General features: G+C 38.9%; 1 protein-coding gene across 1 annotated transcript in view; it reads left to right on the forward strand.

Annotated features, from left to right (window-relative positions):
* Nucleotides 1-6,266: 6,266 nt before the first annotated feature.
* Nucleotides 6,267-19,697, forward strand: part of APPBP2 (amyloid beta precursor protein binding protein 2) — a 70,139-nt gene continuing 56,708 nt past the window's right edge. Inside the window, exon 1 of the mRNA XM_019945450.3 lies at nt 6,267-6,620. Within this exon, the coding sequence (XP_019801009.1) occupies nt 6,483-6,620 (138 nt within the window). The 5' untranslated portion in view covers nt 6,267-6,482. The remainder of the gene's footprint in view (nt 6,621-19,697) is intronic.

Here is a 19,697-nt window from a genome sequence, read left to right on the forward strand (position 1 = left end):
CGCATTTCCTACTATGTGTTCTTACTCCCTTTATGGGTTCTAATACTTATGAAAGCAGACCTTCTGCATTCAACAACCCCTCTCCCCAAATCTGTTTTTCGTTCCTACTCTAGGACCCATGCAGGGCTGTGGGGGTGAGGGGTGGAGGCGGTGAAGGCACAGGGTACAGGGCACTTCCACATAATCAGTTTCCTATACTTTCCACTTTGGGCTTTCCCGCTTCTTCCTTTCTCCTTTCCAGTAAAAACAGGCTTGTGTAAGGGATGGGGAAACTGTTTTCATCAAATCTACTGTGCTGTCCATGTATATAAGTTCTTTCTATTCCCCAGCAGAGCCCAGACTTTTGAAATACACAAGCAAAGAAAAGGATCCTTGTTTCCCTCTTCTGTGTCCTGTCATTTAAAACAAATGAGCATAGAACCATTCTATCTACTGCCTCAGTGGGGGGAAGGGTTGTTGTTCATATTTTAAAATGAATATCTTACCACATAAACAAACCGTATGAACATCTTTATACATGTCAGTTTAAACATGTGAGGAAACATCTATAAATTAAGTTGGAATTTGCACATTTTTTAAGGCTCTTGATATGTATTGCCTAAATGTTTTTTCCAACATAACTTTACTGTCTTCAGCTATGTATTTAATACACTTTGTCTTCTTATTGGGCTAGCTGATCACTCTGATGTGAATTTTTGTGAAATACAAAGATATTTTAATACCACTTCGTGTTCATTACGATGGCTAATTATCAAAAAAAAAAAAGGAAAATAACAAGTGTGAGGATGTGGAGAAATTGGAACGTGTATGCATTGCTGGTGGGAATATAAAATGGTACATGTTGTGGAAAACAGTTTGGCAGTTCCTCAAGAAGTTAGAAGTAGAATTACCATATGAGCCAGCAATTCTACTTCAAGGTATACACCCAAAAGAATTGAAAACGACTCAACGGATGTTTGTATACTTTGTTCATAGCGTTATTCACAATTGCCAAAATGTGGAAACAACCCAAATGTCTATGAACAGATGAATGGATAAACAAATGTGGTATATACATACAATTGAGTATTATTTAGCCTTGAAAAGGAATGAAATTCTGATATAAGCTACAACATGGATGAACCTTGAAAACATGCTAAATGAAATAAGCCAGACACAAAAGGACAAATATTGTATGATTCTAATTAGTTGAGGCACCTAGAATAGGTGAACTCACAGAGACAGAAAGCAGATTAGAAATTACCAGGGGCTGGGAAGAGGGGGGATATGTGGAATTACTGTTTATTTATTTATTTAATTTATTTATTTTTGGCTGCTTTGGGTCTTTCGTTGCTGCGCATGGGCTTTCTCTAGTTGCAGCGAGCAGGGGCTACTCTTCATTGTGGTGCGCGAACTTCTCATTGCGGTGGCTTCTCTTGTTGTGGAGCACGGGCTCTAGACACGCGGGCTCAGTAGTTGTGGCTTGTGGGCTCTAGAGCACAGGCTCAGTAGTTGTGGCACACGGGCTTAGTTGCTCCACGGCCTGTGGGATCTTCGTGGACCAGGGCTCAAACCTGTGTCCCCTGCATTGGCAGGTGGATTCTTAACCACTGCGCCACCAGGGAAGTCCCCACAACATTTATTGTCTTGTCCTCAAGATGCTTAGAGGTCTATTGGGGAGATAAGGCAACCACACATGATGTAATTAAATTATAAGATATCATTATAAGAGATGTTACATGGAAGATTATAATGTGATCTTTTAACTTTTTCTTTTCTCTTGAATTATATGTTCTCCCTCTCTTTTGATATACTCTTTTTACTCTCTTATCTTTAACTATCCTCAAAAATTATCAAGTTTTCCACCCCCGCCCCCAGTCTTGAAACCTTTCCCAAGTCTGACTGTGTATCTCATAGAAACCTCATCCTTAAAAAATCCAAAACTGGACCCAAACTCCTCACTATGTTGTTAAGTTCAGTAAATGACCTCACCACATATTTTGTCTTCTAGGTTAAAAATCTGTATCATTTGCATATTTTGACTAAAAAGTTTGGTGGGGAGTCGGATGTGATTGGAATGCCCTTAGGTAGGATAATATCTATACAAGATGGCTCAAGAGTTATATGACTATATCACTTTGTGTATAGTTTACTTTGTTCCCTTTTTCTATCTCATTGAAAAGTTACAACTTTTCACTGTCACAAATAAAGAACCACAACTTTGTTTCACAATTTTGCATGTATGTTTTTACATTCTGAAAATTAGAAAATTTCCTAGAACGTGGAGGTATAGTGTCAAGGTGAAATGAACTCACTTATACTGTAATTGCTCAAGTAAATCTATTCGTGTTATTTTCCTATGAACTTTTTTTTTTAAGGATTTTATTTATTTATTTATTTGGCTGCGTTGGGTCTTTGTTGCTGCACGTGGGCTTTCTCTAGTTGCGGCGAGCGGGGACTACATTTTGTTGCGGAGCGCAGGCTTCTCATTGTGGTGGCTTCTCTTGTTATGGAGCATGGGCTGTAGGTGCATGGGCTTCTGTAGTTGTGGCACGTGGGCTCAGTAGTTGTGGTTTGCATGCTCTAGAGCACAGACTCAGTAGTTGTGGCTCACAGGTTTATTTGCCCTGCAGCATGTGGGATCTTCCCTGACCAGGGCTCAAACCCATGTCCCCTGTATTGGCCGGTGGATCCCCAACCACTGTACCACGAGGGAAGTCCTGAACTTTTTTTTAACTCTTATTGCCTTTATTTTTTAAAAAAATTTTATTGGAGTATAGTTGATTTACAATGTTGTGTTAGTTTCAGGTGTATATTTTCCTATGAACTTCATTGCAACTGAAAATACTTTGAGAATTGACCTATTTTGGAACTTTTCTATGACTATTACATCCAAAACCAACTCGTTATTTCCTCACTACTCTCATGATACCCTGTGCAAAGTCTATCACAGTATTTCTCACATTATACTGCGATTATTGATTACATGTTTGTCTTTCCAAGAATGACCCTTAAGCCTTTATTCCATGCACTGGACCAGCACTAGCAGCACAAATACAAAACCACTCAGACCTTCTTTGCTAATTCTCTACTTCTGATTGTCAGGGTTAGTAGACAGACTGCATACAGGGCAGGTTCCAAGTGGATTCCCTCAAACTAAGGACTGGCAAATGATAGGTTTTATTTTCCATTGCTCTTAGGGCCAAATGGGGGTGTTATGTATGTGAATGAAGACAGTAGAGATCAAGAATTGGGGGAGCATCCTAGTAGGTAGCTGTTTGGATTAACTTTGGAGACAGGAAGCCACATGTAGCAAGCAGGGTGAATTTAAAGGGGTCAAGACAAGATGGACAGTAACTATGAACATGTCCAAAAATCTCCTGAGTTTTCTGCAGATATGGGTGATGGTACTGAGGGATGAGAATTGGGCAGGATTTCCCATCTTCATTGTTTCCCTAAGTGACAAGAACTGGTTGGCAAAACCTTGCTCTGTTCTTTGATGGTTGCAAGTATCAGGACCCAGTCATTTTGCCTATGTGATGTGTGCTGCCACAGGTGTGCCTTGATGATTCTATTTATGAGGTCCATGTGATTGTTGGCCTGTGGTTGATGGGTGTTGATTATGTGGATTTAGACTTGGAGGGCTCTGAAAAAGGCTCTTCAAATTTAGGACAAGAATCATTGTTTCCATTCCGATTCTCTTTGGTTAGGCAGTTCACTCTTATAAGTAGTATAGCAGAGCCATTGTCAGAAAGTTAAGAAAACTGTCCAACACAGGTTATCAATTGTCTCATTCTCATGAATGAATTCATATGTTTAGTAATGTATGACCCTGAGAGGGAATAGGTTGACTATGGAGTCTAAAGCGATGGATTCCTGGGAACTTTAGGGGGTGTTCCAGGGACCTGCTGTGGCATAACCAACTATAACCTTAGTGATATAAATGAAGAACCATTTTATTATGCTCCTGTGGGTCAGGAATTCAGACCAGAGCAGGGATACTTGTCTCAATCAGTTCCCTGATGCTTGGATCCTCATCTGGAAAGACTGGTGTGGCTGAAGGTAACTCAAATGTCTCAGAGATGAGGAATCATCTGGAGGTTTCTTCACTGAAACAACTGATACCTGAGCTGGGATGACTCAAAGGCTGCATTCAGCTGGGATTGTTGACTGGGAGTGCTTACACGTAGCCTTTCCATGTGGCTTGGGCTTACTCAGAGCATGGTGGCCTCAATGTAGATCATCTTTTTACATGGTGGCTCAGGAATCCAAGAGTGAGTATTCCAGAGAACAGGGTAGACTCCATATGGCCTTTTCTGGCCTAGCATCACTTCTGCGGTACTCCATTTGTTGAAACAGACACAATCCAACCAGAGTCAAGAGCAAGGTATTGCTCAATACTTAGAGCCCCACATCTCAATGAAGGGAGAACCTGCAATTTAAAAATGGTCAAAATGTGTATTGCCTCTTAGGATTTTCAGGATTCCTTCTGGACCAAGTTCACATCTCATATAGCTCTGTATAGTGCAAGGCTCTCTGCCAAATTTGAGGCCACCAGTAGTCAAGGGTTAAAGGAGATCTGGTGGACTGTAGGGATTACATTGTGATACAAAGGACCTCTGTCCGCCAAAATGTATAGATGGCCATGACAGTTTAGCAGTCCTCTTCTGTATTCTATCCTTCTGTAGCTGGGAGTGCATGATTCGAGATCTTCCTCTGGCTCTGCTGGTCATAGATGATTACTGTCTTCTTGCTGACACACAAATCTGATCCTTTTGCTTCTTTACAATCCTTTAAGGATTCCCTATCATCTCCAAGATGAAGTCCAAGGTCATTAGCATCATATTAGCCCCTTCATGATCTGACCCTGACCACTGAAAACTCAGATGTTATGCTATCATTCAGAATATGAAAGGCAGTATTTATATAATTATTGAGTTCAAATACCAGCTCTGCTGGGACTCGTTAATTTTCTAGAGTATACGGGAGAAGCTTTCTTCCCTCAATTGAGGACAGTCCACAACAAAAATGGCCTAGTTTCCACTAGTTTCTCTGTTCATCCGGTTCACAAGGGCCTGGCCTGCCGATGGATTCGCATTCTGGATTTAGTGCCTTAAGGTAGGGATTCGTTGTTCATGTGAAATTAAAATGTAACTGGGCATTTGTATTTTTTTACTTGCCAATTCTGGCAACCCTACCTTAAGGCCAACCACAGCTTTCCCAGGTTCATGGACTACAGAGTAAGAACTGGTACAGACTGAGAAGAGGACTAAGTGTGTTTCCTTCTTTCTTTCTGACCAAACTATTTAACCATTTAACATTGAAATAGCAGGGTGAACTGGAAGAGCCACTTCCAATTCCTTTAGCTCTAAATGTCAGCACATTATCATCATTGTTTTCAGGTTTTACATTGCTACAGCGTGACTACTAGATTGACAGTGTCACCAATTACGGCCAGTAATTTCCTTGTTGAATTCCTAGAGCAGAAAGATGTTGCATAAAGTTCTTGAAATCACAGACTTGGAAAATTAAGTTACATAAGTAGCAGATATTCAGGCTGAGGACGGAAGGAAACAGATATTTTCATTTCTGTTTTACCACAGTCATATCACAGTTACCATTTAGCCCTTTTTCTCTCACCACTATTTGTAAATCCATAATAAGGCTAACCTTCCCAACAAATTCTTCTAAAGCAGTTCTTTTCCCTTTTTTTTTTGTAAGTTTCATTTAGAAAAAGAAACATAGTAAAGTTCAAACAGGGCAAATGGTTACACAATGCAAGTCTCCCTTCCATCCTGATCCCTAGTTCCTGGGCCGAAGGTTCCTAATTTGGCTTAGGGACTGGAGTCTAAGGGAGGGTTTCCAGAGTAATGTGAATTCTCTGAATGCATGATTTTTAATGGACTGATAACTCTGCACCCAAACTTCTACCTGAGCCTGGAAAGGGTCCGTGCCTAAGAATCCCCCAAGCAGGATCGGCAGAAAGGACTGATGCGGCCGGTGACTCGGAAGGAGCTGCTTAAAAACCTGTCATAACTTGTCGCAGTGAAAAAAGCTCACCCCCATCCACCGAACTCCAGCGCCCTCGGAAAGTATGTTCCCCGAGGGCGGGATCACGGATCTTTTCTTCCCAAGTTTTTTGCCTGCCGCATTCCTTCCCTCCAGCGCGTCGGCGTATGCTGACGCCATGACGCCGCACACGTAGTCCCGCCCCTGCAGAGAGAGGCACTGGGACGGATCCCAGGGTGCTTGCAAACACGGAATGTGAGGCCTCGGCCCGGTTGCTCCCGGATCCCCGGCCCGCTCTCTACACGGGCCTGCGCCCGCTGCCGCCGCCCCCAGCTCGCCCGGAGGAGCCAGGGCAGCCGCGCCCTTCTGCTGTGTGCCCGCGTGGCCGCCGCCGCCCCTCGGAATCCTCCGGGGCCGCCGAGGAGTTCGCTACGGAGGGAGGCGGGGGCCTTCGGGAGGAGGAGGCGGAGGAGGCGGAGGAGGAGGGAAGGAAGATGGCGGCCGTGGAACTAGAGTGGATCCCAGAGACCCTCTATAACACCGCCATCTCCGCTGTCGTGGACAACTACATCCGCTCACGCCGAGACATCCGCTCCTTACCCGAGAACATTCAGTTCGATGTTTACTATAAGGTACGGAACGTGGGCCAGCATTCTGCTCTCCTGCAGCAACCCCTGGGGCCGCACCCCCTTCCACGTCCGCGAACCCCCGCGTTTAACCCCTTACCCCTTGTAGCAGGGTCGTCTTTCGAGACATATGGGGCGGTGTCGGGGTGACCAGTATAGAAACACCCCATCTGGTAGCCTCTGTCTTGCAAGATCTTGGGCCTTGATGGATACGTCTTCCTAATGAGTCTTTTCCCCCTTTTGGTGTTCCCTCCTACATTGGGGCCCCTTTGGGGAGGCCTTTTGCGTGGACTTCCTTTATTGCGCCCTTGTCCCACTCAGTCCTTCCCTTCTAGCCTGTGTCTTCGGGATGTTTTCTGCCCTCCCTTCCCAATTAAGTGTCACCATCAGTTGGACTTTTCTTTGCTCTTTTCCCCTCCTTTCTAGTTTCTTTTCTCGCCGCCCTCCCCAAGTTTTTTTTCTTCTGCTTTTTGTTCCTTAGCTTTACCTATTTCTGCCTAATTGGGAGGGAGTTGAGGAATTATTGGAAGTAGTCATCTGTCTTATTCGCATCTCCTTTAAAGCTTTGGTTTTTGTATATACTAGGGGTTGAATAGGGGTTTTTATTAACATGGGAGTGGTGATAAACTACTTGAAAGGGGGAAAATCCTTAAAAAAAAAAAAACTTTAGAATTTAAAGTATGTTCATATATTTGCAAGTTGTAATCTTGCAGCATTCCTAAATCGCTCCCCCTCAGAAATCTGAACAAAAAGTTTCCAAGTCAGTCTCCAAGTAGTTTCAGGGGTAAGTGTCTTTAGACGTGGACAGTTTTGCAGTGTTTAGAGAGGGAGGAGAACTTTATGGACTGGGAGCCTCCCTTTTCCTCTCCCCCCACATTTGAATGTGAACAGTGGACTTATTATTCAGTCCTCTTTGCCTTGAATCGGCGTGGATAACGCCTCTTCTCCTGTAGCCACCCACGCAAAATTTGACTAGAAGTGTGATTTATTTTTTAGATCTAAACACTTCCTCTTGACGTGTGAGTTGGCTGGAACATTGTAAACTGATATTTAACAGATGTGTATGTTCTTATATATGTATGATGTTTTGTGGCAGTTGTTTCATCGGGAAGGTTGCCCACTTCTCCACCCCGAATATTTTTTCAGAAAGCAGCTGACTTGCTGCATTCTACTAAATCCAGCTGCTTTACACCAATTCTAACAATTAAATTTTTTCCCCCTAGATATTTGGGGAATATTCATTTTGGTCATTTATGTTATTATTTGGGGAGAGGGGAAGTTAGAGAAAAATCTCCCTTTGTTCCAGATCCCTTTGATACATTGATTTACTTTTGTGCATATCTAAGGAAGTTTTGTATATTTAAGATTCATTCCTCCCAAGAAGGATGAGTTGGATTTCTTTCTCAACCTGGGAAACTGCAGCTTTTCGTGTATGCTAACTCTATCTGTTTTAATAAATCGTGTGTTATCTTTTACACTTTTTAGAGAAAATCATTGGAAATTTAATCAAAGTATATTTAGTGGTTGAATTCCCTCAAAGTACTTGGATATCTTCTAGTAACTTTTATTTCTAATTGAAGCTTTTCATTTATGGATTATTAATAGTGAGTATGAACAGATGGTGCTTTTGCCACATTTTCTGTTTCACATAGTCCACAAAGGTTTAATATGGTGTCTTTTTTGGTACACTTGTACTCCTTAATAGCTGTGTGCCTGTAGGGAATATGGCACTGTGCTAAGGTGAAGGAAGGTGTTTAACATGTGCCCGGAACTGTAAGTGCTTTTACACAGTTATTTTGTTTAAGCCTCACAATTAAACTGTAAAGTGGGGTATAACCCTGTTTTATAGATGAGAAAGTTAAGTAATTTAGTCTAGGTCTCATACCTAGTATTTAGTTCCTGTGTACCTTGCTTTCTTGCTTAATGTTTACAGTTTCCACTTTTCTCCAATTTAGAGCCAAGGAGAAACTCACAGTCAGATCCCTCCCTCCAGCTGTCCCAACTTCCATCAATAGGCATAGTCATAGACGAAATAATAGTATTTGTGCAATCAAAAATTTCCCCATCCTGATTTACCATAGTCCAGTGTCACTATGTTAGTTTTTGTCAGTAGCTTCAGGTGAAGGCACACTCATAAAGCTTTAGGAAATGGGGTTATGGAATGAATGGGAGTTGAAGAAGTAGACAGGCTGACTGCTCCCTAAAAAGGGAAGGGAGAGAGGTATTGATATTTAGAAAGGGTAAAATGTGAAAGTTGTTCTTTTTTAAGAATGGAAGATGTTAGAATATATTTATTGGCTGAATGGCAGAAACCAAAACGGAATGAGAGGTTGAATATACAAGTAAGGCAGGAAATAAATTATGGAGCAGAGTCCTTGAGTAGGAGTGTTAAATTAATGAGCCTTGCCCCTTCCTTCACCCTGCATAAATTAAGGTATTAGTCTTTTTAAAAAAAATTTATTTTAATTTATTTATTTTTGGCTGCATTGGGTCTTGGTTGCTGCGCACGGGCTTTCTCTAGTTGCAGAGAGCGGGGGCTACTCTTCGTTGCGGTGGCTTCTCTTGTTGCGGAGCATGGGCTGTAGGTGCGCGGGCTTCAGTAGTTGTGGCTCGCGGGCTCTAGAGCACAGGCTTAGTAGTTGTGATGCGTGGGCTTAGTTGCTCCACGGCATGTGGGACCTTCCCGGACCAGGACTCGAACCCGTGTCCCCTGCATTGGCAGGCGGATTCTTAACCACTGCGCTACCAGGGAAGTCCAAGGTATTAGTCTTACATTGGAGTTGAGGAAGGAATACTTCTTTCTCTAAGATCAGATGCAAAGAGTTAAAGACATAAAGTGTCTACGTAACTAAGTTTGCAAAGAATGGTAGTTATGAATTAGGAGGTAAGATCATCTGCTGAGAATCAGGGATAGAAGTGGTGGCTTTTATGTAGAAAGGCTAAACAGAAGTTGGAAATGGCTACTAAGTTATATAGAAAGGGAGGCTCAGTAAAAATATGTTTTAAAAAAATGATAGGAGATATAGATGGTTCCATAAAAGAGTATCCTACAGGATAATGTCTTTGAATCAGAATGGGTTTTCTCTAAGGGTACTCAACAATTTGGGTATAGAAGTACATAAAGTGAATAGAAAGCATTGTAAAATTGTAGACAAACTGAAGGCAAATAGAGTGAAGGGCTGGGTTCTTCAAAGAGTGAAGTTTATTAACTTTTCTTTTTATTGTAACTGCTGAATGGTCTATTTTATCCTGTTCCAATTACAGAATTTTCCATAGGTTTTAAGTTTTGACCCAGTGAAGTGTTTCCATAATGTGTTCTATTTATTGTTTTCAGTCTTAAACTTAATAATTTGGGATTTTAAAAAATTATTATTGTAAGTCTCATGCTGAAAACCATACAAATTAATGCCTGATTTAGTATTAGAGTTGAATTAATTTTTTCTTTTTCTGTGTTTATTTCCATTCTTAGTTATAAACAGCCTCAACTAATATTTTTTTTTGATTGGCTTGTAACAAATTGAAAAAAAATTCTTGCAACGTATTTGACAGCCAAAGAGTTAATATTCTTTTCACATAAAAAACTCTTAAGCTTAATAAATTGAGAGCAAAAACTTTAGGGGAGGCAGGGTGTAAAAAAACATAAATAGCCAGCCATACCATGTATCTGGATGAGAAGGTAATATGTTATAAATATGTCCACTCATGTCAGTTTAAGCTGTGAATTTATTACAACTTGAATCAGAATCTCAGAATTTTATTGGGTATAGGAAACTGATTAAATATATTTATATGGAGGAATTAATTACATGAGAATAAATGAGCCAAGGAAATTTTTAAGATGTACAGTATTTAGGATAGTCAAGTGTATTAGAAGGCTATATATTTTATTTTATTTTATTTTATTTTATTTATTTATTTTTGCGGTATGCGGGCCTCTCACTGCTGCGGCCTCTCCCGCTGCGGAGCAGAGGCTGCGGATGCGCAGGCTCAGCGGCCATGGCTCACGGGCCCAGCCGCTCCGCGGCATGTGGGATCCTCCCGGACCGGAGCACGAACCCACATCCCCTGCATCTGCAGGCGGACTCTCCACCACTGCGCCACCAGGGAAGCCCAGAAGGCTATATATTTTAAAACAACATGGTATTGGCACAAGAACAGCAAAGAGGGAAATTGATTTATAGAACATAGTAGACAGAACATTACTAGAACATAGAAGACAGACTAGATAGAAACCAAAGCATATTTAAGAATATATTACATAATAAAGTTATAGGACAGTGCTGTATTTTAAATAAGTGGGGAAAAATTGGTTATTTGGGGGGAATGTTAGACTTCTACTTCACACCTTATACCAAAATGAATTCCAGGTGAATTAAAGATTTAAATATGGCAAATGAAATCATAAAAGTATCAGAATAAAGTGTTGGGTATCTTAGAGTGGGAAATGACTGAAATTCTTTTTTAAAGAAATTATTGAGGTAATTTACAAATTTAAAAAATGTCAAACTTTATAAAAATGAGTAATGTAAAACGTGAAGTCCTGTTACTCATCTTGCCAACACTAATGCTGTCTTGGCATAGAGAAGGCTTTTCTAAGCCTGAAACCAAAACCCAGGAGGAAAAAAAGAAATTGATACTTTTGAGTACATTAAAAAATAGGGGGAAAATTGTAAGCACATTTTTTAAAAAGACTATGCAAATGGCAACATTTGTCACATGAAGAGTGAATTTCCTAATACAGAAAGATCTAATACTAATTAGTATGTAAAGGACAACCAACTTGTTTTCAGAAGACCTGAACAGCTAGCTCATACAAGAAGAAAACATCGAATACTAATCATAATAAATATCAAAAGATGCTCAGATGAAATGCAAATTAAAATGCAGTGTCAAGCCAAGTCAACCATGAAGAAGAAGGAAAATCTGGAGGGCTTACACCATCAAATGTCAGGCTGTAACAAGATAAGATGGTTTTGGCACATGGGTAGACAAATAGGCCAATGGAGCAATACAGTCCAGAAACAGACTGACACATGTATACTGTCAGCTGGTTTATAATAAAAGTGACACAGCAGTACAATGGAGAAAGGAAAATCAAATAATGGTGTTGGTCAGTTAGATATCCATGTAGGGGGAGAAGGATCACGATCTTACCTTATATCATACACAGTTACCATTTTTGGGTGGATTGCTGATCTAAATGTGAAAAAACAGTTTTTTAGGAAAAAAAGTTTTCACTGTGTCAGCAAAGATTTATGAGATAGGATACAAATGAGCTAAATATAAAGATAACTTGAAAAATTGGACTACATTAAGATCAAGAATATCTATTCATAAAAAATACCATTAAAAGGGAAAAGCTGGGGCTTTCCTGGCGACGCAGTGGTTAAGAATCTGCCTGCTAGTGCAGGGTACACAGTTCGAGCCCTGGTCCAGGAAGATCCCACATGCTGCGGAGCAACTAAGCCCGTGCGCCACATCTACTGAGCCTGCGCGCCACAACTACTGAAGCCTGCGCACCTAGAGCCTGCGCTCCACAACAAGAGAAACCTCCGCAGTGAGAAGGCCGCGCACAGCAACAAAGAGTAGCCCCCGCTCACCGCAACTAAAGAAAGCCCGCATGCAGCAACGAAGACCCAACACAGCCAAAGATAAAAATAAATAAATAAATTTATTTTTGAAAAAGGGAAAAGCCATGCCACAGAGTAGAAGATATTTGTAGCACATATATCTGACAAAGGAATCATCCTGCATCTAAAGAACTAGAAATTAAGAAAATAAGAACCCATTTTTTTTAATGGAGAAATAACTTCAATAGACATCCAAAAGGGGACATTCCAAGGACCTGTCAAACATTTGGAAAAATGCTCAACCTCATTTTGTCTTCAGGGAAATCGCTGTCCTCCTGTACTTTCCTCAGAATGAGTAAATGAAAAAGAAAAAAGTGTTGGTAAGGATATGGAGCAATCAGAACTCTCATATACTGTTAGTGGGAATGTAAATTGATAAACCATTTTGGAAAACTAGCATCATCTACTAAAACTGAACATATATATACCCTATAATTCCATCTCAAGATATATACACTTAAGAACGTTCAGGGAGTCCCCTGGTGGTCTAGTGATTAGGATTTGGTGCTTTCACTGCCATGGCCCAGGTTCAATCCTTGGTTGGGGAACTGAGATTCCACAAGCTGTGCAGTGTGACCAAAAAAAAAAAAAAAGGTCATAGCAATACTATTCATGATAACCAGAAAGTGGAGACTATCCCAATGTCTATCAGTAGGAGAATTAATAAATAAATTGTGGAGTAGTCGTATAGTAGAATATTTTGCAATGAAAATGTATGAATTGCAACTGTTAGAAACCATATGGATGAATCTCACAAATGGTATTGAGTGAAAGAAATCAGTCATAGGAGTATGTATCAGAGGCTCCCAAACTCTCTCCCCTCATAGCACCCTTAGGCCAAAAGAAATACCTAACAGTTCTGTTCATTAAGTAGATATAAACAATTAATAATACTTACGTCCTAACAACTTAAGAGCCATTAAAAGAATAGTGCACAAAAATTGAAAGAACAGAGAGTAGTGTACTTCATTCTTAAATAACCACAATTACTTATTACTGGGTTGTGTGTGTTTGTCGGGCACTGTACAACTTCTCACATCTTGGAATCGGATTGGTCACCACCATTCCATTTTCTGTTCCATAATGATTTTTGCACATTACTTTTATTATAGCAACCACTGAAAATGCTGCTTCACAAAGATAAGATGTTGTTGAAAGGAATATAGCAATCTAGTATTTGGCATGGTTTAATGCAGATGTGGAATATTGTTTCTTTCAAACTTCAAATATCTTGCAATGCCCCAGGGAACCTTGGTGCAGTTTGGAAAATGTGGATATGTAGTGTGATTCCATTTGTTTAAAGTTCAAAAACAGGCAAAATTAATCATAAGTATTGTAAGTCAGGAGCAGTTATCCTTGGAGGATAGTGACTATGCAGAGGCACAAAGGGAGATGTCTGGGATTCTGATAATATTCTATTTTATGATCTGTATGTTGGTTATGGGTGTGTTCACTTTGTGAAAATTTATTGAGCTTTACATTTTATTCTTTCATTTTCTTTTTAAAATTATATACATATATATATATACACACATATATATAGTTTTTTTTTTTCGGTACGCAGGCGTCTCACTGTTGTGGCCTCCCCCGTTGCGGAGCACAGGCTCCGGACGCGCAGGCTCAGCGGCCATGGCTCACGGGCCCAGCCGCTCCGCGGCACATGGGATCCTCCCGGACTGGGGCACGAACCTGTATCCCCTGCATCAGCATGCGGACTCTCAACCACTGCGCCACCAGGGAAGCCCCATATATTTTTTAATTAATTATTTTTAGCTGCATTGGGTCTTCGTTGCTGCACGTGGGCTTTCTCTAGTTGCCGCGAGCGGGGGCTACTCTTTGTTGCGCTATGTGGGCTTCTCATTGCAGTGGTTTCTCTTGTTGTGGAACACGGGCTCTAGGTGTGTGGGCTTCATTAGTTGTGGCACGTGGGCTCAGTAGTTGTGGCTCGTGGGCTCTAGAGCACAGGCTCTGTAGCTGTGGTGCACGGGCTTCGTTGCTCCGTGCCATGTGGGATCTTCCCGGACCAGGGCTCGAACCTGTGTCCCCTGCATTGGCAGGCGGATTCTAAACCACTGCTCCACCAGGGAAGTCCTAAATTATATATATTTTTTATTGAAGTATAGTTGCTGTACAATATTATACAAATTACAGGTGTACAATATAGTGATTCACAATTTTTAAAGGTTATACTCCATTTATAGTTCATATAAAATATTGGTGATATTCCCTGTGTTGTACAATATATCCTTGTAGCTTATTTTGTACATAATAGTTTGTACCTCTTAGAGCTTTATATTTTAAATATGAATTGTGCACTCATCTATGTGTATGTTATACTTCAATAAAAAGGTTTAAAAATTAACATTCATCTTCACTTACTAGATTGTCATGGTTTAATCATTCAAATAACTCATACCCCTTAATCCACAATACCATTAAATTTTTTTTTTTTTCCTACAGGAATGCTTGTTGACTGTGCAGAAAATTCTATTTGGGAATATTAAGTACAGTATTGTTTATGATGGCAAAAATTGGAAACAACTACATGCTAATCAATCAGGAATGGAATATCATACTGCAGTTAGAAAGAATGAGGATGCTGGGACTTCCCTGGTGGTCTAGTGGTTAAGACTCCGTGCTTCCACTGCAGGGGGCACGGGTTTGATTCCTGGTTGGGGAACTAAGATCCCACATGCCACGTAGTGTGGCCAGAAAAAAAAAAAAAGAAAGAATGAGGATGCTGTGTATACTGAAGTAGAGAGCACATGGGGAGAATAAAAAGCTTGTTACAAAGTAGTGTGAATAATATAATCCTGTTGTTTTTAAATGGAGGAATATATGTGTACATTTGTATATGTGTTGAAAAAAATTAGAGGAACACAAAATTTCATACTGTTTATTCAAGGGATAGGATTATAGTCATTTTTAACTTTGTACATATATTCTCTCTTAAATAAATTATATCCATTTATTGATGTTACTATTGGCTTATTGTAATATTCTAAGTAGAATAAATTCCTCAAATTATCAATTTTATCATGCTCACTATATTACCTTTAAAAAGTTTTAAAATTAAAATAATTTAAAATGTTTCCTTAGCTTCCAAGACATTTGAGAGTAGGAAAAGAGAATCCACTCAAACATCCTTTGACAGAGTTCTTTAAAGAAACTTGGATCAACAAAATTATTTCCTAAAGTATCTTCCAAATATTCGAAAATCCAGGAGCATTATTAATATTTTAATTTAGTAGGCTGTGTTTTACACTTAATATTGATAAAGATCTCTATTTTTAAAAAAGATAACAAGCAAAGTACTTATTATGTTATGTTGTTCTTGTTTATTTTCTTTTTTTTATACTGCTTGGATTTTTATGACTGTATTATTTTGATATATAAAAGAAATAAAATTGAATTTTTAAGAATAAAATATCTGGGACATGAAGTTGTACTAAGAGGGGAATAGCCTAAAAATTGATATTCTAAAATATTAGCGTGACCAAGAAATAAGTTGAGGGACTTCCCTGGTGGCTCAGTGGTTAAGAATCCTCCTGCCAATGCAGGGGACACGGGTTTGAACCCTGGTCCAGGAAGATTCCCCATGCCACGGAGCAACTAAGCCCTTGCGCCACAACTACTGAGCCTGCGCTCTAGAGCCCGCGAGCCACAACTACTGAAGCCCGCGCTCCTAGAGCCTGTGCTCCGCAACAAGAGAAGCCACCACAATGAGAAGCCCGCACATCGCAATGAAGAGTAGCCCCTGCTTGCTGCAACTAGAGAAAGCCCACATGCAGCAATGAAGATCCAACGCAGCCAAAAATAAATAAATAAAATTAATAAATTTATTTTTTTAAAAGTCTTAAAAAAAAAGAAATAAGTTGAGGTGATTGGTTTAAAAGAAAAGTAAATAATTCAACTAACTAAGTAGTTAATTCACTAGCTAGCCAGATCAACAAGTGTGAGAGAAAGCTCACATTCTCAAAATTAGGAATGAGAAAGTAAAAACAACCATAGATACAGTGGAAAGGGGAAAAATAGTTTTTTAAGTTATAGAATAGCTTCTTTAGATGTACAGTAGCTTATGTAATTCTGTGCTAATCAGTCTGAAAACCTTACTGAAATTTTGTTTCTAAGAAGATACAAATGATCCAAGAGAGAAGTTGATAGACTAAAAACTGTAAAAGAATTGAGAAATTATACTTTTCTCTTTGTTCACATGCCTCCTCCCTCAGCAGACAAAACTCGTGCCAATTTTAGATACTTTCTTGAGTATATTCAAATAACATTTGATATTACTGGTATTTAAGTGATTTTCAGACTTATTTCTGGAGCTGTATGCTACATATTCAACATTCTTGAAGGGCTAACCAATACAGTTAGAATAAGAAAAATCCAGCAAAATCAAGTGAAAAACTACAATAAGATAATTCAGTAGGAGGATGATTACACATTTATAATTAAAAATTTGATAATTTTTTATATGCAATATAGGAAAGAATATGTTTTACTCGTTAAAAGAAAACATGCCATGGAGTAAATCCAAAAAGAGGGGTACAGAAATCTGAAGGTCTTCAATAAGTGTAGAAGAAGCATATTTTCTTCTTAGATTGGAAGATTCAGAGTTTTAAAGATATGATTTCTCTCTAACTCTTGTGTCTTGGAACCAAGTTTAATAACTTAAAAATGTGTAATGAAAAGAAAAGTTTTTAACATCCATAATGGAGAATTAAAATTTATGAAACATACTGAAAACTCCTGCAAATCACTAAGAAAAAGAGGACCAAAAAGAAACGTGTTGTCATGTTGACAGTGATTTTCTCTAGATGGTAAAATTGAATGAATGTTATTTTTTATAAATTCTTTTCTATATTTTCTAATTTAAAAATGTATATGCAGTTCTGGGATCAAAGGGAAAAATGTTTTAAAGTTGGCTATCTAGAATACAGAATGAGTTTTTTTGGTTTGTTTTTTACAATTAAAAAAAATTGCAGTATAGTTGATTTACAGTGTTTCAGTTGTAGAGAATGAGTTTTCTTATAGAGGCAGAATGTTTTGTTATAACCATACTGTCTTCTTTCTAGTGCTTCATGGATACACTCCTAATTTTCACCAAGATTGGTAGTGAAGGTTTAAGAAGAGAAGTTGAGAAACTTCTTACCCAAATGTAGAGATCACTGATACATACTGAGTTTTATGTGGCTGGTTATCACTGTTGGTTAGATTTTACATCCAACTAGTTTTTTGTTTTGACCTTCCATTTGTACCATGGTAGCATCTTCTACCATTAACACAATCATGGTATCTTGAAAATTATGCCATTGACCCATCACGCGAGAGACAGAGTTAGAGAATCTGTGTATTAGACATAAGTTCATTCTTGTAATGATTGAGGAAAAAACTCAATTTCTCTTTTAATGGATAGCAAATCTAGTATCTTTATATGTGGACAGTGTATTTAAACGTTAGGAAAGGGTTACCTTCCCATTTGAGAGTTAACTGTTTCTTGTGCTTTAAATAATGTGAACATTTCCACTTAACCTTTTGCTTACTTAACCAATAAGCAAAGCACCTTGCCCTGGAAGATACAAAAATCATGTTGGTCAGTTGTATTTTTTTTTAAAGTATGACATAGAACCAATGAGTGGAACAGCTGAGCAATTAAAATGTTATAAGAAGCAAGAAATTAAAATATTTGGTTTACCTCCAGAAGAAAGCATTTATTGGGTTGGCCTAAAGGTTCCTTTGGTTTTTAGGTAAAAATAAAAGACACATTTTTCACTTTCATCAAAAACTTTATTAAACAACATATTCACCATTTTGTTCCACTACCTTCTGCCATTTTTCAGGCAGCTTCATAATTCCTTCTTCCCAAAACATTTTATCTTTTTGTGTAAAGAACTGTTCCAGGTGCTTTTTACAGTCTTCCAGGGAATTGAAGTTGTTTTCATTAAAAAAAATTTTGTAAAGACTGAAATAAATGGAAATCTGGAGGTGCAATGTCTGGTAAATACAGTGGAAGAATCAGAACTTCCCAGCCAAGCTGTAACAGTTTTTACCTGGTCATCAGAGACATGCAGTCTTGCGTTATCCTGATGGAAGATTATGTGTTTTTTGTTGACTAATTCCGAACGCTTTTCATTGAGTGCTGCTTTCAGTTGTTCTAACTGGGAGCAGTACTTTTTGGAATTAATTGTTTGGTTTTCCGGAAGGAGCTCATAATAGAGGACTCGCTTCCAATCCCATCATATACACAACATCACCTTCTTTGGATGAAGACCGGGCTTTAATGTGGTTGGTGGTGGTTCATTTCGCTTGCCCGACGATCTCTTCTGTTCCACGTTATTGTACAGTATCCACATTTCATCACCCGTCAAAATTTGTTTTAAAAACTGAACATTTTCGTTACATCTAAATAGAGAATTGCATGTGGAAATATGGTCAGGAAGCTTTTTTCGCTTAACTTAACGTGAAACCCAAACATCAAAGCGATTAACATAACCAGGCTGGTGCAAATGATTTTCAACGCTTGATTTGGATATTTTGAGTATGTCGGCTATCTCCCGCATGGTATAATGTTGATTGTCCTCAATTAATGTCTCGATTTGATTGCTTTCAACTTCAACTGGTCTCCCCGACCGTTGAGCATCATCCAGCGAGAAATCTCCAGTACAGAACCTCGCGAACCACTTTTGACACGTTCCATCAGTCACAGCACCTTCTTCATACACTGCATAAATCTTTTTTTGTGTTTCAGTTGCGTTTTTACCTTTCTTGAAATGATAAAGCATAATATGCTGAAAATGTTGCTTTTTTCTTCCATCTTCAATATTAAAATGGCTACACAAAAATTACCCAATTTTGATAAGTTTTTTTTTAATGCTCGCTGATATGACAGCTGTCACAATACTATCTAACAAAATTGTTTCGAATGAAGTTAAAGAAAACTAAGTGCTATTAGAGCCATCTTACAGGAAAAAACGAATGAACTTTTTTGCCAACCCAATGCTTTTTAATTAAGTGTGTGTTATATTAAAATACTTCTGTGGTACTTTAATCCAAGAATGTGTAATCTGACAACACGTTAAGATTGTAATCAAACAACAGATAAAGGACATTACATGTAATATACAATGTAATATGAGAGCAAAGTAAAGGAATATCAAGTTATATGCCAAAGTTAATTTTTTCGGAGCTACATTTCAAGTGAATTTTGAGATTAGAGAACAATAATAAATGTATCTTATGTGTGTTAAACAAAACAAAATATTACTTTATTTTTATTTATTTTCTTTTGGCTGCGTTGGGTCTTCATTGCTGGGCACGAGCTTTCTCTCGTTGCAGCAGGCGGGGGCTACTCTTTGTTGCAGTGAGTGCTCTCGTTACAGTGGCTTCTTTTGTTGCGGAGCACTGGCTCTAGAGCACAGGCTCAGTAGTTGTGGCACATGACTTTAATTGC

The sequence above is a fragment of the Tursiops truncatus genome, chromosome 20, assembly GCF_011762595.2.
Source record: "Tursiops truncatus isolate mTurTru1 chromosome 20, mTurTru1.mat.Y, whole genome shotgun sequence".
Taxonomy (NCBI): domain Eukaryota; kingdom Metazoa; phylum Chordata; class Mammalia; order Artiodactyla; family Delphinidae; genus Tursiops; species Tursiops truncatus.